The sequence below is a fragment of the Diadema antillarum genome, unplaced genomic scaffold (assembly GCF_040938485.1).
Source record: "Diadema antillarum isolate AM-2024a unplaced genomic scaffold, OU_Dant_1.0 scf00000115, whole genome shotgun sequence".
Lineage (NCBI taxonomy): Eukaryota > Metazoa > Echinodermata > Echinoidea > Diadematoida > Diadematidae > Diadema > Diadema antillarum.
In genome coordinates, this window is record NW_027271004.1 from 2,334,881 (window position 1) to 2,356,935 (window position 22,055).

A 22,055-nucleotide genomic window follows, 5' to 3' on the forward strand; every position below is an offset into this window, starting at 1 on the left:
GTAAAAACCATTTACACCAAAAATCACCATCATCACCATATTACTCCTCAAACATTTATCATTCGTTCCTGCTTTGAGAGAGGTGTCATCAACGCCCTTCCATTCACGTCGGTGAATTTGCGTGTGCTCATGCGAGTAAGTTGCTTTTACAGTCTATCACTATTACATCAGCCATGTCCCCTCTGAGTGGTGATTTTTGACAAACCAGTCCTCACATACCAGTCCTCTGCACGTAGCTCCGCACTCAGTGATTGTAAAGCTATACAGGAGTCTCTCATTTTCAATATTGTTCAATATTGCTGGTACAATGTATTGGGTGGATACAAGTAATGTATCTGTCGGCACAACTATCCGTCAATCCATCTGATCTATCTACATATTCATCTTTCTCTCTCTATCCCCCTCCCTCCATCTCTATATCTATCTATCTATCTATCTATCTATCTATCTATCTATTTATCTATTTATCTATCTATCTATCCATCTATTTATTTATTCATCTATCTATCTATGATAAATATACATACAAATGCATATTTTATATGATACACACACAAGCACACAGACACAAACACACATACACATTCACAATGTATACATCTTTCAATGTTTTCCATTGTTGTGTAAATTCAATGAAGTGATGATACTGTCTCTATGGTACATGTGTTATAATAATAATAATAATAGTAATAAATATAATAATAATAATAATAATAATAATAATAATAATAATGATAATAATAATAATAATAATAATAATAATAATAATAATGATAATAATAATAATAATTGTTATTATTATTATTATCATTATTATTATTATTATTATTATTATTATTATCATTACAAATAATGCACATTATAGAGAGCATTAGTCAGAATCATCGTCCTAATACTAACTTTGGAATTGTCTGAAATGTGTGAGGCAAAGCCGAGTATGTTTGGACTGTTTCAAAGTTACAGAGGGTGGATTATTTGTACTAACGCCTGACTAAGTAATATTCATTATTTGTTTTATAAAATGGTGACATGGATCCTTGTTATTTGATAATGCAACTTAATCGTATCCATGCGAGTAATGATTCGACTGCAAAAATGCACACAATGTAATATCGAGGCTTTCATAGATTGCGGCAGTCACATATTTGAGCAATGACATCTCCGAGAGGTCTTTAGTACCAGTCATTTGTAAATGAAATACTGGCCACCTGATTCAAATTCCTTTCGTCGAGATTTTTTTTTTCATTGCAACTGATTGACAAATTGCCCAACACCGACGTATATCAAGCACTGAATTGATCAGTGCATTACAAAAAACACTGTTCAATTCAGTGTTTATTTATGTCGATGTCAATCAGTTGCAATGGCCACTTGATTGTTCTCAGCGAATCACATATATACATATATATATATATATATATATATATACGTATATATATATATGAATATATATATATATATATATATATATATATATATATATATATATATATGTATATGTGTATATATATATATATATATATATATATATATATATATATATATATATATATGTATATATGTATATATATCACCACACTCCACTTCTTATTCTAGATATACAAAATAGTGTGTACATCACAATGCAATAAGAAAGATACCATTCCTGAATGTATGCTCTACAGAACAGCAAACATGTTGTTCAGCATGCTGATGTAACTACACGTACTGTATAACATACAACGCATACACCGCACAGGCAGCTGGATCCACTACCGTACAATGTAAATTGTGGCCATTTAATCCAATTATGTTTGATTTCTTCTTACCATTTGGCCGAGGAGATTGAAAGATATCTGAAAGAGAGGATTTTATGGAATGCATTTGAGGTACTACAAAAGGTAAGGTAATCACCCCCTAAACATTCCCTCCCCCCTTTTTTTCGGGGGCATCCTTGTGGTTTTTTGACAGAGAACAGTGGGGGGATGAATGTGCCATTATCCAGAAAACCTGAAGAGGAAAAAAATCCCACAGAGAAAAGAAAGAAAGAAGGAAACAACATGAACAGGATTTGGTTTCATGGGGTATTGATATAAACTCCAAGGAATGGACTCACTACTCTGAAATGATTCTATTCTTGGAATGACTGTATTCACATTTATATGGGGAAAAAGTGTTTATATTAGTCATATATATATATATATACTGTAAAATGAGGAAAGTTCGCGTGCATTTTAATTTCGTGAATTTCGCGTCAGCCAAGATTCGCGAAATTTCTTACCTACACTATATGCATTGAATGCCAGTGGCAATTCGCGAAAATTTCATGCCGCAAATATATCACATTTTACAGTATATATATATATATATATATATATATATATATAAACACCACCTTGTTTACACATGCAGCAAATAAGCACAATGTAACATAGAAAGTAGAGTTTCTTAGATATTATGACTTTATTTATATTTTTTCATTCAAGATACAAATGCAATTACATACAGGTTTAAATTATACTTTTTTTTCTCATGATTTAAATAGGCATACACGTCATTTTGTTTTTTTGACAAGAAGGTACAGGTCAGACAAAGTGAGTAGGAAATGTTTTTTTAAATTACACTAACCACTTTGACTTTTGTTTCATATAAATATGAAATCAATAAATATATATAATATCATATACGCACTAATATCTCACAAAACTCCTGGAATTTCACACTACACAAGAGGCATAATTTTGGCAAGCTAAGCTCTGATCTTTTTCCTCCACTAACGCTCTTTAGATTTGTTTGCTTCTGTTTCTGAGCACTCATCTCAATATTGACAAAATGGTGATTATTCTACCTGGACGGGAAAAAGTGGCCCACAGACGTATGCAGTGCTGGTTGACACTAGAGTAGAACACTCGTCGACTGCACATAGTTAAGATTAAAGGGTACAAAACACAGCGCCGAGGGAGGGATAAATATCACCTGCTGTAACGACTGGAGTAGCCAAATGATGGCTTTAAAATCTCAATTTCCACTTCAGTGAGAAATGCAGTTAAGGAAACCTCACATTGCCATGGTGATTAAGTTAACCTGCTCATTGCCAAGTTCTAAAACCTCCATAGCTTCGTACAGTAGCCAAAATTTCTCCAGACTTCAGAGTAAAATCACCATTTTGACAACATAATTATGCACATGCTCACTGCACTCTATATATCATATAGCCTCGGAACACTTTTTTGAACCAACTCTAAGAAACAAAATGCTTGTAAATTTTCATGGAAACTGAAACAGCGAGAGAGAGAGAGAGGGATTGTTGTACCAAATTTCCACATGGCGTTCAAACAACACAACCACTCATGAATCACCGAATGAAGAGTGCACTAATCATCGCAGAATACAGCAATCTTTTGTAAAATCAGGAGCCAAAAAATATCCAATCACACGTGGTGAACGCATGTCTTCTGTGAAAAATAGCGTTGTCTGGACCCGAGCCTGACTACTACTCATTCGCACCATCCCTGAAAATGGAGAATATAGTGTTGCCCTTGGAACATCGTAAATTTCGCACCCATCTCCTGTGGAAGTAATGGGTTTTTCAATGCAGAAATTATTGATGTGCCACGGTTGTAAGGCATGGTCTTACAACGGTCCACGGCCCAACTTTATATATGACTGAAATGTATAGATCAATACCTTACATACTTGGGTAATCCATTGAGGGAGTACTGTGATCATCCTGCACAGTTTATCTAACCCTTTCCCTTCTCGACTTTGAACTCCAAAAAGACTCTCCTACATGACCGGCTAGGTTCTTGCGATAGAAGGGTTAACATTATGTATACTATTACCAGAAGCAAACAGGTCCTTTTATCCCTCGGGTATTCAAATTTTTTGAAGCACACATTCCCAACACAGTGAAATCCAAGAACATTCTCATAACATCTGCATACTGTCCCTGAGCCTTGCCTAAAAATAGCAACAGTCAAAAAGAGGCATGTGCATTCTCTCTAAAGAAATACAAATGACTGGTTTTACTGAGACATTCAAAATGTTATGCACACTTTTAGACACAATGGTCGCTCGCTAGTGATACCTGCACAGCAGACTGAGGCTTGCCCAACATAGCATCAATCTAGGCCTTCAAACTCCATTCCAGTTGCTGAAGTGTATTTAACGGACTCAATCAATAGCTTGTGACATGAAGTCCCTGGGGGAAAAAGATATCCATATATTCTGGAAAATCAGCAAACACGACTTTTGTTGGTATTCGAGTAACATTGGGATGGATTCTTGTCACGCGAATTTGAGAGACATCTTCACAGGTCATTGATACATACGTAGCACAGACACTGCCATAATTGAGGACACCACATTACAATCCCCTTTACGTGTCTGTGTGCAAACACATCACCACTCTAACACTATTACTGAACGATATGATGTTATAACCTATCACATGCAGGGTATTTTGAGCATGTTACTGTACGTATATGCCATATATTTAGCTAGTCTAAATTTTGCGAATCGAGCCTTCCTAACATTTAAGAAAGTAGTTCAATTTGCGATCATTGGGTACAGCAATGGATGGAAAAATATAGCCGTGCACGTCGCATTTACGTCTGGATCAGAGATAATGATTTTGCATGTTATCACATTTGCAAAAGGCACCCCGCTCGCAAAATTGTGCGAAAATAAGAACCTCGCAAAATATATGGCATACACAGTATAATGTAAGAGAACTAGAGTATGTGGGCACGTGATGGGAAACAGTGAATTTGATCTCCGTATTACACTGTACAAATGACAGCTGCTGCCATTAAATCATTACCCAAATATCTTACGTAAATATTTGATTGATTTTGCTGGCAAATGACAATGTCTAGGGGTAATTTCACTCCACTACAAACTGCTTGCCTCTATATAATCTCCATCTGCGCTTTTGCTTGACTGATGTGATTCTTCTTGCTGCTGCAGCAAAGGCTTAAAAAAAAAGAATAAAGAACGCTTTCACAAAAAAAAAAACGCACACAAATAACACTGGCTTTGTCATCTGTAGTTCCAACATGGTGAGACCTCAAGGGAAAGACTAGTACTGATCAACTTCCTAACTCACATTAACAGTATCTTTAAATAATCAAATTCACTGAACCCCATTCTGTGATCGACTAAAATTATCCTTTTTTTTTCCCCTTCAAAATTCACACTCTGCTGACTATACCTCCATTCTGCCCTAACATGGAATCTGAGAGGTATGCATATCCAGAAAGGATTGTAGCAAAATGGAATCACGCAGATTAATCTGATAGAGGTTTCCTACGGGAAGGAGTACAAAAGCAAGTGGGCCCCAAAGACTAGACATTTAGCCTGAAGTGACAAGCCTTTTTCTTTTTTTTCTTTTTTTGTAACAACCTTTGGCCAATTGCACAATTCTGTCATATCTGATGTAGGGTACTACAATGGAACTGGACATTCAATCTAAGCCCAAAACAACCGGGTACTGAGGTGACGCGACAAGTTGTGCCAGCACCACTTTAAAAAAATTACGTTTCCTTCGCTTGTTTGTCTAATTTTTGTCAGAAAAGCAAGGAATGGTCGGCTCAGATGAGATGTTACAGTCTGTGACTGTTCATCCTTTGTATGAGTGCTGATTGGCACAGAAAACCCCCGTAGCAAAGTACACATTCTCTAAAGTCCCTGGCACAGGTAGGGTTAAAGAGGAAAGCTGAGCCGATGCAGGAGATTGTAATTGATGCTCTTTTATATCAAATGATTTTGGTTGTTTTGAAGAGGACCATCTCTATCATCAGTAACTCCACAGGAGCATCTTTAAATTGGCAACGATACAAGTACGTAGCGCCAAGTAGCTTGTGAGTTGGACCAGGTCTGCCACGTGCAACAACCTGAGTGGGCTTGCCATATGGTAGCAGCTGTGTCTACCAACTGGCAGACTGGTCAAAGACAAGTGGTGAGTGTGTTGAACAGTTGGTGGCTTTGTCACAGCCACGCTGGCTGGCCCCTTAGAAAGCTGTGCAGATGACAATCAAATCACTTGGAATCTTGTGAGTATGATTGCTGATATAGCTCCCTCTCTCTAATCTCTTCCTTCTCTGTACGGCTACTTTTCACTAGATCCACTTTAATCTATCAACTATCGCCATGACGACGGCTCTCGACTGGCGATGCTGACACTCCCAGACTCTACATTTCACTGTCAGTGTCCCCTAAAGATTTCAGCAATGAGTTGTCATCGTCTTGTCTCGACGTTGAGGGTGTCACCCATCGTCGATGTTGTCGTCGATGCCAATGCCGATTCCGAGGGGGAACTTTGCCCCACCCTGGCCCCGCCCCCGCCCCCTCCTCAGTGCTGGTTGGCTACGTAGCGCTGCTTGAGGACCTGCAGCGCTGTCATCAGTCTCTGGTTGGCCTGGTCTAGGGACCGGATGCGGATCTCCTGGGCGTCGATGATCTTCTCCTTGGCCTTGATCACGCCCCGCATCTCCTCCTGCTCGGCCCGCAGCTCCTCCTCCACGCACATCAACCTGTAGAGGGCGGCAGACACGTGAAAGGGGATGGAAGTGGAGGCCAGGGTAAAGGTGAAAAATGAACGAGAGAGAAAGAAAGAGAGAAGAAAGAGGATGAAGTAAGACACAGAGTGATAGAATAGGGATAAGCAGATGGGATTAAGAGGGGAAAAGAGATGAGGAAAAAATATATATTAACATCATTTCATCACATCAATAGGTTCTCTGGCTGTACAGTATTTCAAAGTAACCATCTGCCACATTGAAATGAGTTTAACAATGCTTATCAACTAGTAAGGCATGAGCACTTTTCAGGATGTTAAGGGGTTCATGAAATCTAAGGAAAACACATTAAACAGAAGGACAAATATGAACTCATTTTATCTTAAATGATCAGAAGACACCAAAAATGCATAATATAACTGAAAATCCTTTCTACATTAGCAGTTACAAATTCTGACATGTTTGTAGGAATATCTTGATTATTTTTTTTTGAAATCAGTATTCTTATTATATCACTATCATTTTGTATTAAGTACATGACAAAGCACACAGTGAACGGGAGGGCTATAAATCCAGCACACATGATTTTTTTAAAAACTGCCACACAGCAACTCTAGCCTCCATTCACTATATTACTCTACACAAATCACTGAGAGTCACCACGAGGTGGCACCACGTCAAGAGGATGCAATAAATCTACGACTGGCTAAAAAAAAAGGAGACAGCATAACTGTATATACAGGTATCACGCTCAAAGCCATGCAGTCCTACGTAATGACGTGCTCGTGTGGAAGCTTCAAACGAAGTTAGTCAAATGTGCGTGCAGAATCTCTCGAGGCAAGATCATCACAACTCGTCATGACGATGAATTGATTTGAATATTATTATGATATCATTTCACACTATGATTTATAAGTTGGATAATTCTTATCTCAATCTTTACACAGAAATCATATGATGCACTGTGTAAAACTCACAGCAGCATGGTAAATATATATTTTTTTAATCTTCTGATGTGAACAGTCACTGAATGTGATTGATATTGCTTTGTTGCTAAGAAAATTGATATGAATTTGATCGACATGAATACCCTTGCCGAATAGCATCTCTTTTTGCTCGTTTTGATCCATCTCGTAATTGCGAGATCTGACATGCCTGCCCGAGAGATACAGAGACACGCAAATTTGACTGACCCGAAACGATCATCGCAGCAGTCTAGTAGTCCGACACATGAAGAAAAAGCGATGGGGGAGCTGTTACAAAATGAGCTAGTTTTCCACACTTAGAAGCCATGCAAACACACACACTGTTATAGTCCATGCTCAACTAGCAATCAGATGTAATGGACACACTTTGAAATATAACTTGCATCACTCCAATCATCGTCTTTAATGATTTCAAAGAAAATTTGAGCAAGAGAAATTATCAATACATCCTGCCCAGAATGTATGAAAAGTTGCTGTAAACTTCTATCATTTCGGAGTCAAAAGGGGCCTGAGCTTCCCTTGAGAATAAAGTTTACTCCACTGGCTTGCTACTATTGGATAAAGCAATTTTCAGAGGAATTTTTTTTTTTAAAATTCTACCTTCTATTATTTCAATACTAATTTCTGCAATTGCACAAGTAGACTATTGTTTAAAAGTTATGTTAACCTTTGGCTTTGTGGCTACAATTTTGCTGCACACATATCAACAAGACTATATTTTCAAGATATGACACTAAACGAACTGAAATAAAACTGACCCAATCATTAAATCTTCTACCGTCAACTAGCAAACACTAGTATGTAGTCATACACTTGTATATGAAGCCAAACCGTCCTTTTAGGAAGATGAGAATTTGTGCGGGAAAATAATCCAAACATTGAGTTTAACCCCTTGCGGCGGGGAACACCTCTCGGAGAACCATCAATATATTTATTGAAGTAATTTCCTTTACTTCTGATGGCCAATAAAACAGGAATTTTACAAGGACTTTGAAAGAAATGGCCAGCAGGTGTTTTTAAAGATGATTGAATAAAATTTTATGATGCTTTCTTGGAGCTTCCTCTGAATTTAAAAGAGGGGATGATTCTCCCGCTCTCTTTTTCTGTAAGAAATATCACTTCTTGCCAGAACTGTATCGTCTGATATTTGTATTCTTAACAGTCCTTAAGGTGGTGGATCACACTCCCTCCCCCTAAGGGTTTCAGGTATTAGAGCCATGTGATGTCTTGCGTTGGTACAAAATGGCTTATCATTTCTTTCTGGGAGGTGTCGATGACGTTGACTTTATAAAAATACAGCTGCCACAGTTCACACTTTTGCATTTTAAAAAGGAGAAAAGCTCACCAACAGTTTGGAGAAAACCCGCAAAGGGGAAAGAACAAACAAACCCCAAAACACACTGCAATTCTACAGTTTGAACTGATGGAAGGAAGATGTGGCATATAAAATGTAGGTATGTAGTGATTAGACATAATGACTGCTCATGAGACCATGATTTTGATATGATCAAACATCATCTATAAAACCCCCTGAAGAAGACATTACATATTGCGAACAAATTCCACTCTACATCTGCATGGTCATAAAATCATAGCACCCATGATGTTCAAAACATTTGCAATTTGTTGTTGTTGTTGCTGTTGTTGTCTCATTCGTATTCGTCATTTTCACGATCAAACACTGAAAACTTTCAGGCAAATCTTTTTCCTCATGAATACCCCAAACATGTCATAAATTTCAAAATGTCTTACATTGAGCAAAGGAAAAGGAAATCTTGGCAAGCATATATTAACAGAGGTTAAGTGGGAAGTGAGAAATGCTCCAACAGAAAATCAATGGCTGATGCCGAGATGGCGAAATATGCGCTGCCCTCACGGGGACGGCGCACAGTATATTCACACCATGACTTGGTGGGTGATGTTAACCACACCTGATTGACAGATGTTGACAATGCATGTCAAAAATGATAAATTTGAGGGTGAGAAAGCTTTGATATATCTCAGAAATGAAGCTCAAATCAAAATAACCATTTAAAGATATTAATGTATGGCAGGTTTTCACTGGCATGACCAAATGAATGCAAACAAAACAGACTTGGATGCTGATATTCATCATTATTTGTGATTTGAGATAGAAACTCACGAGGAATATTTTCACACTCAAACCAAATGGCACCAAATCAAATATCAGCATGAAAATATGATGATAGGAGATACCATTTTATTCTACATTTCCTAACTTTACTTCTTGCTGCAGAAACAATTTTCAAAGGCATAATTACACATAAAAAGTTGTTACTGTCAAAAAAGATAATCAAAGGAACGAAATCAGCATAATAAGATAATAATATGCAGTGACAAAATAATATGGAAAATAGGAATAAAGTGCCCTTTAACATTGATTTCAAATGTACTAAGAAGCTTTCTGCAATGTGAATATGCACCTATTTTGCAAAACAGGAGCAAAAAGTGTTACAAATTAAACCTTGAGATATTCTAACTTCAATGTGCTTTGTGGTGAAAGTGTGCACAGAATCATTTCTTTGATGTCTAACTTCCAGCTAGTTGAACACTCTGGTTGTCCTACATCAACTCTTTCTACTTGTCTATTACACATCAAAGCAAAAGATGCAAAAGACCATTTGAAAAATCTAGATTATTTCCTGGGGTTAACATGCACTAGGAATGCAGCGATGATATGAGGCACACTTGAAGCAGAAAATGGGAGACAAAGTAGATGTTAGTTGGATGACCACTGCTCACATGGGCTATGTGAAAAGAGGCTGCACATATTAGTGGGTGAAGGTGGCTATGCAGAAGCTATAAAAAACACACTGACACACATACACATACACACATACATATCCGACAACTCCAACCACATCCCCCACAACACCCCATGCCCCCATTACACACCCCTCCCACACCCCTCTCTCGCCCCTCCAATTCCCCTCATGCAAGCAAGGGGGGCATGCCAAACAAAGCGTGGGTGGAAGGAATGGAGAAACACAGATGGCCCTTACAGCGTGACGACACTGTCCGACTAGCAACGCTTCGCCCGAGAACGTTGCGCTGAACGTGCAGTGGCGGGAGAAGACGACGGGATGGGAGGATAGAATGAACGAGTGAACGAGAGAGGACAGGTTGATATGAGAACGGACTGGGCGACGCGGTCAAGCTTTTCACCACCATCAGCACAAGCCCACAGAAATTAATGAATCTACATTTGCAATGTCAGAACGAGCAAGCAAAGCAAGTTTCATTGCTGGAAGACAAAACAGAAAAAGCTGATGACACAGTGAGTGAGAACTAGAGTTTAATGAATGAATGGAAGAGGATGAATAAGAGATGGAAAAGACAGATTGTGGGAAAGAAATAGTTTGGAAGGAGCAGCAAAAACTTGGGAAGCGGAGGGCTAGAGGAGAAAGTTGTCACCAGGACATGTCATTTAACTGATCCAGAGATGTTCCGGAGTAGCACCAGCTGGACAGAGAACAGGATATTTTGCAAATCCTTTCCTTCCTAATTCTTTTTGTTCTTTGTTTTCAATGTCATTTTACTAGTACTTGTCATTTCAATAAGAACTGACAGAACAGTCCCATACCCAATAAACAATTTGTACTTGGTCTGGGTGTTTGTACCAAATATCAATGATTTTAAGAAAAGGAGAAGTTTCATGTTGGGAGGTTAAGGATTAGACTCTCACAGCAAATAAAGTTGACATCATGCAAACTCACTTGGCAATGTACTAAACTTGCAATTTTGTAAGATGGGGTTATAATCCGGGGGGCGGGGGGGGGGGGGGGGGGGAGGGAGGGAGGGAATGGGTAGAATATAAAGAGGGATACGACAATTCAATCAAGAGTTGAGAAATAAATGTTAATAAATGAGAAATAAAGTTTTGAGACAAATTTTGTCAGTGTTATTGTATCTACTCCTCTCAGAATTTGATTTAGAGGTAAAACAGTTCTGATGGGATCACAAAATTATGAGAACCACAAGATTCTTATATTTTTCTCAAACAAAGTTTTCTCTACAAAATGACATCACATTACATATCCAGTCTAAGTGCAGGTTCATTTTCAACTGAGGCATATCTCATCTCCTTTTACGGAGAATAATATGATGAGATGAAGACAATTTTGGAAACGGAAGGGACGATTATGTTGTTGAACTCTGCTACCAAGAACATTGAATTAGAGGCCTGAATTTGGAATTACTATTTCAGTACTTTATTTTATGTACAAAAAAAAAAAAAGAGAGAAAAGAAATAGAGAGCATGCACATTTTTAATCAAGGACCTTTCACACCTGACCTGAATTAGACAAATTTCTGGGGCGGTACTGAACTCAAGATGGATTAGTTTGGATGCAAGACTCGGTGCTACCCACAAAGCACTAGGAGGACAAGATCACATGGCTCATTTTGTTTTTCTTTTTTTAAAAATCATAGAACCAAATGGCCATGGACATCATATGCAATATTGAGATGACATAATACATGGCAGTCCGTAGGGTGTTAGATTTATAGAGGGAGATATATAGATATATTATGTGTATATAGGGCATGTATGATAAATATGCTGGCATTGACTGTGACAGCGCCCCCATTCAAGATGCAATCGCGTTACCAACCAGTTCTCCCCATGTGCACCATCATAACCCTCATTCTCTGCGCATCCGATACCACCCCTGTGGGACGAGTGAATGATACAAACACAGCAGCGAAATGAAATAACAAAAAAAAAAAAATCATAAGAGAAAGCCAAGATGATAAAAATAATAAACAAATACACAACAACAACAACAACAACAATGATCCAAGAGTCTTCCAGAAGCGATGAGGAAGAGGGGATTGGGGGGGGGGGGGGGGCAGAGGCAAGAATGCAAGTTTTGGCAGAAAATGAAATGCAACATGGGAAAGGTTATGTAAGAGCAGATAAATCAAAATAAAAATAAGACAGATATCACAGATTTAAATTCATTTTTTTTATTTGCTTGGTAAGGGGTGGAAGAAGCATGACTACAAACTTTTGCTGACAGTACAGTCATTCCATTTTCCTCTAGAAACAAGAGGAAAAAGTACAAGGAAGGTACAATTTCCTCCTGAATTGGGGGGGGGGGGGGGGGAGAATACCAGTATGCACGGAAAGCTTCGCCCTAAAAAGGAGGTGTGATGGAGGCACTGTAATACCTTAACTGGTTGATTGAGGGAAGCAAAAATGTCCGGCAGAAAGTTTGAAGAGTCAATAAAGACAAAAATTGACGAGACAGTGAAGGAATGGTTATGAAATGGATTACCAGAATAAGGGAAGAAAAACGTTTTCATTAGTGGAGACAAGGGGAGTCGAACCGAACGAGTACATCAGTGAAGTATAATGCAGTGAGATGTACATTCGCTGCTCATTGAAATGATAGAAATGTTACCATATCATCACGAACCATAATAAAACTACCATAATACCAATATATGATATGATATTTTGGAACAATTTGAACATGAAAAAAAAAATATAAGCAAAGCAGATGTCAAAATGTTGCAGCAAAATCTTTTAAATTACTTTGCATCAATAAAATCCAGGATCTGGGTTAAACCAAACTTTTTGTGTGGTGCAGAAAATAAAAAAAAGGTTATGTTATTATGACCTTTAACTCATATGTAATAATAGAAAAAAAATATTCCCATTGAGGGCTAGTTCATGCATCATTGGTGTGGAATACTATAACACTTATTCATAACCACTCACTGACCAACTGATGAAGGTGAGGATTTTTGTCACGCCCTTGTAATGTCTTTGATGCATGTGCATTAGGGTGTACTTTACTGGTCTAGCAAAGTATCATACAATTTGCAACCACTCAGATGTGATAAAAACAAAAACAAAAAAATGGGGAAAATATATTGTCAAGGCGTTGGAGAAAATTCCTTCCTCTCTCCAGGACTCCTCAATACCATGATAAGGTATTCACAACTAAAAGAGGAAAAGCTCTTGAAATCATGGCACACTCTAAAAACGTTGAACTCAAAATTCTCTGCAAAATGAAAAGGGGGTGGGAAAAAAAAAAAGTTCATTCAGCGAAAAACAGAAATCAAAAAGGTGTATGAGAAACAAACAAAAAATGTGAGACTGATGGTCTTGAGGTGGTGAGAGAAAGCTTGTGAGAAGAGGAAATGAGAAGAGGTGATGAGGAGAATAGCCACGCCCTTTGGAAGAGGTACCCCCTTCCCCTATTTGGGGTGCAACCTGGGACACTTTGTGACCAGTTCTTTCCCCGAGAATTGGGTATACCCTCTAAACTAGCTGCAGATCTTTTGCTTTTGGTTTCAATTGTGCCAGGATGCAGTAAGATTAACATTCTACCCTACCCATCCACCCTCTAAATGTTGCCCGGCTTCACATTTTCCATCTCTCCACATTTTTCTTGGAGAGGGTAAGATTTTAGCACTGCTGTTCCCATTGCCTTCTTTGAAGGTACATCGGGGGATGTATTTCATCGCTACAGCCCATACTAATCCTACATGTGGGCAATGATGTTCCAAACACAGGCAACCCAGAAGCAGCTGAAATTATCTTAAATATCTGGCCTCTACAGACTTTTTTTTTTTCACAAGTGCAGTAGAAAGCTCCTTGGGTACACATTAGCAAGGACATCAGACTATATAAAAAATGATTTGGTGAATTAAGGGATGTTGCTTCGATAAGACTGATCATGATATCAGTAAGAGCAGGTTCTGATAGATTAAGATAAGAGATATATAAGCTACAATGATATTAGCAAACTCACTATTAAAGTTGAGAAAGAAAACTCACTGAATGATGTTTAGCCATTAAGAGATTACTTGGTGAGAGAATTAAATGAAACAAATAATATGCTGCATGTGGCTTAAGTAGCATTAACAGGCCTTTAGCGCTGAGTTTTTTTGTTTTTCCAAACAATATGTGGTTTAAGTAAACAAAATCATCTATGAACCAATGAACTCAACTGAAAGTCATCAAATATAATATTGCATGGATAATCACAAACTTAAACGTGAGGGCAGTGTGACAAAAGTTTTCTTCATACACATACTTCATGACAAGAGAGCTGAATAAAAGAAATTACAATGAGAGTGAGTAGTGAAAAAACAAAAGAGATAAAGAGAAAGTGAGAGAGGAATCTTGATGCATACATACCAAAAAAAGGGAGGCAATATTTCTAGCTGACGATTAGCTATTAATCAGGGAAAGAAGAATAAAAAAATAAGAATGCGACAACGGGAGGCAGAATGGAAGGTGGGGAAGAGACAAGATGATTGCAGTCACCGGCCAAGTAACAAGAAATGCGAGTGATGCCCTAACAGTGCTACACGGGACGATGACGGACGTCTGGGGGCGAAATTGTCCTTCGATGCCACCACAAGAAAAAAAAAAAGAACAATTTTTTGTGTGTAGTTGCCCTGGGGCAATGTACAGTTCCCCTCCCTCTTCATGCTCTTTCTTGGTTTGGGAGCGAAGCCGATTTTTCTTGACTGCAGGGAATTTTTGCGTGCATTGATCCGTACTAAAAAGAACACGCCCACAAACTCCCAACCCATCCAATCCACTAAAAAAAAAAAAAAGAATCTTGCGGACAGACTTCTGCCGAGGTCCTTACAGCTGAACATGGCAGCACTCAAAGTACCAGTTCAAAATGGAAAGAAAACTCCGTTGCTCAAATGCATTTGTGATAAAGCAGGATTTTCCCCCTTCACAATTTATTCGGCCTCTAGCAATTGACCTAACAATATTGAGAATATTGAAGTGAGAATCAAATCAGTACAAACTTTGCAAACTCACCATTCCTTCAACTCCTTTCCCATCCTACACTGTATTTAAAAAGTCTGTCTAAAAAGCCTCAAATCTCTTTCCTTCTGGGCCAGTCATATTCCAGTTTCATGACTGAACCCATGTGGAAGCCCCAAGGGACTCTTTTACAGTAACCAACACTATTTGTTGCATATTACTACCCTGTCTCTAAAAATCTACAGAAGGCAGCTAAACCTGCGGGCATCTTTCAACCAATACAACCACCAGACGTCCATCACCGTCTCGTAAACATGAAGATTTTTTTGGGGGGGAGTTAGTACTAGCTGTCTCTGTCATCCAAATTTCAGCAAAGTCCAATTTATCTGAGTCACATGACTTCATCACATTAAATTTTTAAGATCTCCCAGCTAGCTGGTGATACACAGATATCATTATTTTTTCTTTTTTTTAATTTTCCTGTTGTCAAATTGGACACAAGACCATGGGTGACATCCCCGGGGAGGTTGGTAGCAGGGGTTGCTATGGCAACACTACTTTGAATAGATGTCTTGCTCTGTCTCCTGCATTTCATTCCACTATCTCGATTGAAATGAACAACGGCATGCAACATTGATAATTGAAAATATACGGGTACATAAAAAAAAAAGAGAACAAGACAACACAAGGTACAATGTACGTTGTATATATTTTCATCTTACACCATGATCGCTACAAAACTCGATGCTAAAAAAACGATTCTACCACGAAATGGCAGGTTAACATAGGAATATTACTATCTCCTCATACACAAAGCCACTGAGTCACAGTAAATTGTTTGTTTGCTTTTTCATTTCACATCAATCATTATTCCTCCTCATATTGTCACAGAAATTGTGATAGGGAAAGAGTATGTGAGATTATTTCAATGACATACGGTTTAGTTCAGCCTATTCAAAAACAAAATAATTCATTTTCTTTTTCGGTGACTGGCAAAATAGGACAACAGAACTTTTACTGACACATCAAGATAAGGTATACAACACAAACTTGATATATCGATTAGCACAGGGTAGGAATTGCTTTTGTCAAATGTCCGAACATTAACACTTCTGTGTACTAATCACAAAATCAGTGCATTGTGCGGAATAATAAACTGGAAAAAAAAGTGGATGAAGAATGGGCTCTCCGCCTGCTTAGTTTAGATATCTACCACAAAATTAGTATGCAATAGGGATACGCTTAGTAACCAGTATTATAGGAGTTAACCCACATAGACAAAAGAGATCACCAGAAACCACAGTTAAACTTGGGCAGGGCAGAAGGCAAGAAATCCAGGACGAGAACAGTTATTGACGTCAGTGAAAGACAAGGAAAATATTGCTTTGGAGTCTGGTTTAGCGTAAAAAGGGGTGGTAGTGTATTAAAACATGGCAGACTGTGAGATAATATTAAGACGTTATCTCCGCCGTTTCGCTTGCGAGAGGAATATGCACTTTGCTTTGCTTCAGTAGCATCAGCACACGTCAGTGCCCTAAAGGTTTACTGATTATTACAAGGGGAAAGTGGGCGATTGTAATCGTACGTATCCTTCGTCTTCAGGCAATCTCATTCTACACCTCACAGAAAGGGTGTTCTCGAGCATGCCGATATACGCTGTGCGTGGTGACATACTCAAACATACCTCAACGACTTCTAGTGCACACATAACCGGTGGACCTTAACCAACTGCAACCCCTCCCGCCCCCATCCCATCTGACCCCAACATGACCCCTGACACGACCCCCGACACGACCCCTCACCTGTGGATGACGTCCCTGATCTGCTGGTCCTTCTCCTCCTTCTGCACCTTGAGCTCCACCTCCGTCTTCTCCACCTTGAGGCGCATCTCGGCGAGGGCGGCCTCCGCCTCCGCCTCCTCCTCGTCCAGCTTGCGCTTGGTCTCTGCCAGCTGGGACGCCATCCGGTCCAGCTCCTCCTTCAGGGTGGAGATCTCCGCCTCATACTGTCGGAAGGAGAAGGGGGGAGGGATGATGTGTGTGTGATTGTGTATTGGGAGGAGGAGGGGAAAGGATGGAGAAGAAATCAAAGGATAATGTTGCACATGTGGATATCATAATGAATAAGAATAACTCAAATGATGCAAGAACATAACTACAACAAGAACTACCTACTACAATATTACTACAAGTACTAACACTAACAACAACAATCACAACCACTACAACTGCTACAACTGCAACCATAACTACTTCTTCTACTACTTCACCTACTACAACTGGTACGACTACTACTACAATTGCTACTATTATTATTTCCTTCACTACTGTTTCTACTACTACCACCATTGCTGCTGCTGCTGCTGCTACTACTACTACTCCTACTGCCACCATAATTAACTTAGGAAAAAATGCTCAGTATTAGCACTGCCTTTCCAGGGTTACAATGTCTCTTCAGCAACAAATTCAGGTGTTCTGAAAGAGGAAGAAAAAAGCCTCCATGTGTTTGAGAGCTTACCTCTACCTGCGTGCCGAAATCCGTCTGGGCGTCCTTGTCTCTCGGCGAGTCCGCCGTCCGCTTGGTCCAGATTGGCAGCTGACCCAGCTGGTCCACTGGCTGGATGCGGTGCACCACCTGGCTCGACTGGACGCGGTGGTGGTGGCGCGGAACCTGCTGGATGATTGCCTCCGTGGTGACGGTGCCGGCGGCAGAGTGGTCCGGGGCGGACTCCGGCACCTGCTTGGGCTTGGAGGAGAACTGAGTGATGATGTTGCGCCGCTGCAGCTGGCCCATTGGGGGGCTGTGCTGGTGCGACTGGCCCTTGCTATTGTTGGCTGTCCGATTGTTGTTGGCTGGGAAGGCGGTTTCTAGTACTGAGGGTCTGACAACGGCTGTGGACGAGTGGGTGATGAGGGACTCCGGCGACTTCTTGACGGGATGCGTCGGGGTTATCCGGATGTGCGCCATCTTGCTCTTGTTTGTGCTCGATTTGTGATCGTCCGGCGTGGTCAGCATCATTTCCACATGTGACATGTTGGCATCTTTCACCACGTTCTGTCCACTGCTGCCCATAGGGAGGGTAGGGGCCGATTCAAGTCCGTAGCTCTCGGAGAGCGCTTGCTTGGGGTTGGGCATGCTGAGCGAAAATTCCGGCAGCCCTGTTTGGCCCCCGCTGCTTATCTGGAACGTGGCTTCGGACGTTTGTGTCCACTGATTATTGCTATTGGCATCCGGCAAGAGGGTTGAGAACAGTGGTTGCTGCAGGGCAGCAGATGGCATCCTTCGCTGTACACTATCCACAGTTCCCACGGCCGTGCTACCAATTGGTAAAGTCGGTGTGAAGTGGATGGAACTGCTGCTCTGGCTGTCCAGTTTTGGAGTCTCTGTAGTCTGGAAGAGATCCCCGATCATCTCTTTAGTTGATCGGGCCGATGCCTTTGGGAGCGTGTGCACCATGTGGCCCTTGTGGCCGGGCGGAGCCGGCCTGTCTGGCACGGTGTCATAGTCATAAGTCTGACCTCGTGGCCCCTTCTCTCTCCTGTTCCGCGGAGGCGACGCCACGCTACTCGACGAACTGTGCGACACGTCCCCGTCGAGATTCGACGCGTCAGAGTCCGCCCCGTTGCTGGGAGTACTGTTAATGGAGCTCATGCTGTCTGTCCCAGCATCCCTCTGCCGCAGACTCCGCGAGAACTGGAAGGCGGGGTTGGAGAAAGACAGCGGCTGCGTGACCTTCTGCCCACTGTCGCCGTTCTTTGGTTTGCTTGTATTGCTAGTACTGATGGATGTACCCGGTTTGCTGCACACCGTGTCCACGTGTATCGTGTACACTTTCTTCTTCTCCTTGCCCTCCACGCTCCTCTCCGACCCCGCCCTGTTTCTCTTGCAAGGACTCTCCTCGAGGGTCACCAGGGTGTCCTTACCACTGCTGCCCACGGGATCCTGGCCAAAGTGGCCCATTCCCACGTTGACCTGGATCTCGGACTTGCTGACAACCGAGTGACTCGGCTCCACGGTGATGTCTGCATTATTCCTGGTGTTCATGGTATCCCCGTCCAGCTGCCTGACCTGCACCGACGGGTCGTTGTCCTGCTGTATGAAGTCCACCAGGCTGTTGATCGTGGAGGACTTCGTGATGGTCTTGTCCATGGCGACGGCGTAGAGCGGCAGCATCTCCACATCGCTGGTGCTGGAGCCCTCGCCCTCCTCAAATATCTTGCTCAAGTTCTTTTTGGCCTGGGAGGCGGCTGTCGAGGTCGTCGACGAGTTGCTGGGCGTTGCCGAGCCTATCGTGCTGCTGATGTGGACCTCCCCGGACTGGTAAGGGATGAGCTTTTCTGGCTCGTTGAGCTTCTCCGTGATCTTGGCCAAGATGGTTGGCAGACGGTCCAACTTCTCCTTCGTAGTCTGCGCACAAAACCATAGTACAAGCAAAAAAAAAAAAAATGAAACAAAACCAAGAATCCACATTTGGTGTCATTATTGTTACAGAGTAGCATCAGCAAAGCGTATCCCTAACCCTGAAAGACGCAGTAGTCTGGAGTGGGAAAGCTGGCCTGGCTCACATGCATTTGAGAATCCCCCAAACCAACTGTGTACATACATCTTTACCACTGATCTCTATGTTAAGTACGCACACAGCTGAAGAATTGATCGGTCCCGATGATCATATGCTTTGATGAACATATCGGCTAATGGGCACTGTTTGTGGTTTTCAAATGCATCCAACATCACCATCACTTCTTTTCACCTTCTAAGGGATAATTCACATTATTTCAGAGCCATTATTGTTATCATTAATATCATCATCATCGAATTGATTAAATTCTTCCATGAAGTTGTTTTTATTGCAACTGATTGCCCTACATCAACATTGGTGTAGGGCAATTTGTCAATCAGTTGCAATCATCATCATCATCATCATCACCCAATTCCTTCTCATTGTTGTCCCCATTCCCCACATCTCCCACATCTCCCAAGGATGTATCACGAGATGTCCCAAACTCTACCAACCTTGTCAAACTTCTCCATGGCCTCTGAGAGCAGAGAGTGAGTGAGGGCCAGCTCTCGGCCAAGGTCGATGTACCCGCTGAACTTGACTGCATGGCTCTTGTCCGATCCACTCTGCACGACACAGGAGAACAAATGAGGAATCACACTTTATCCACATATTCTTCCCCGACAAATATTACATCAAGTTTTGAAATCCCAGAAAGAGTAACAACACAGAGCTCTCTTTGGGAAATATTGCCTCTATCAAATTTTCACACTCATTAAGATTATTGGTAGGTGAATTTACAAGCCTCAAATAAACCAGGCTCAAGCAGCAAAGAGAAAATGCACTCCATACATTTCCCTTTTTCAATTTATGCATTCAGTTCTGTTTTTGCAACAGCGATTGTATCTTTCGGCCACTTTTACATAAATGATCTATCAGGTAAGTGGACTTTTGTGATGATGATTATTGTCTCTGGGGCCTTCTTCACAAGACATGTTGGCATTTCATGCTAAATCCTGCTACCGCATCAGTTCTGCAAATGTTTTGCAGATTTGCAGCTACGCTAGAAAGGAGTGGACAATAAAAATGTTATCCATGCTCAATGCCCCATTTTCTAAAGGGAGAAAGAATCACAACACCCTACTGGGTGACTATTAACATACATGTATACTGTAGATGGGATTCCAGTAGGCCAAGCCTGTATATGATGTCATCATGATGACTGGGGGAATAGCAAAACTTGTCCAACCACAATGAAGCTTGAACGCGGCAAAAACAGGTCCTTTGCTGCGGGACTTGTGTCGTGACAATTAGACAAAACATCCAAGCTCCGCAAATGCAACTATATGACCCACGTTGTACTCGTATGATGCTGTGCTGTGTAGGTACAAGTGGATCAGATGCAAGTTTTTCCTCAGAATTTCACAATGCGGTTCCAATAATCGCTCAGTCCCGCAACAGATGATACAAAGTAGGTTGTAAAGAGGTAATAATGCTGCATAGGTCAGAGCAGAATTGAATTCAAACTGTCAAGGAGTCGTCATGCAGCACAATTCCTTACGAAAAACATGTGAGCAACCAAATCAAAATAAATCTTCAGATGACAAGCTTTCCATGGTCCAATCACAGCTGGCACAACAATCGAGAATAAAGCTAATGCTATTGTAGCTTCCAAAAGCTTCAAGCTGCCTGTGGGTAGGTCTTCCGAAACACTGAGCCAAAATGGCAAAAAACTGACGCCTATGAGGGTCAAGTTGGCACATAACTCTCTCATGTGTCAAAAAGTCCAAAGCAGGCACTTCACTTTTGGGAGAGTGGAGAAAAGGGTTTTCATGTACATTGATCCTGCTCATTAGGCTAACAAATCTCCCAGATCTAGATCTGCCTCACCACATAATCTGCATCCGTAGAGAACACTGAAGTGATAAAATCAGAATCTTTTGCAGAATCCACGGACTAAAGGATCAGCGTTCAAAGATGAGAGAAGTCGCTCTAAATCCATCCCCGAATGCTACCAGGATTGCTGCTTCCAAGTACTTCCTCATGCTTTCCCTCTCTCGGTTGTCACTCCGCCAAATGCAAAAAGAACGTTCACACAATCTGATGAGGTCAGAAAAGGTCAAGTTACTCTACGAGGCAAGGAGGATTGTCACGCGGGCCTTCAGCAAGACGAGCGAGAAATGCTTGCGAACATTTCTCTCGAGCTCTTCTTCCCTATCCCGCTGAACTTCTAACCAGCTCTCTGCGCAAAGTGACAGATACAAAAGAAATGCCCCTCACAAAAGGTAACGTCAACCCACGTTCCCGAGCAC

The 22,055-nt window shown here is 40.9% G+C and overlaps 1 protein-coding gene across 1 annotated transcript in view; it reads right to left on the minus strand.

The window, feature by feature from the left end:
• Positions 1–6,325: 6,325 nt before the first annotated feature.
• The window catches only part of LOC139719836 (uncharacterized), a 341,386-nt gene continuing 325,656 nt past the window's right edge, over positions 6,326–22,055 (minus strand). The window contains exons 17-20 of the mRNA XM_071631222.1: positions 20,259–20,369; positions 17,763–19,652; positions 17,048–17,340; positions 6,326–6,512 (exon numbers count right to left, since the gene is read on the minus strand). Of these exons, the coding sequence (XP_071487323.1) occupies positions 6,332–6,512; positions 17,048–17,340; positions 17,763–19,652; positions 20,259–20,369 (2,475 nt within the window). The 3' untranslated portion in view covers positions 6,326–6,331. The remainder of the gene's footprint in view (positions 6,513–17,047; positions 17,341–17,762; positions 19,653–20,258; positions 20,370–22,055) is intronic.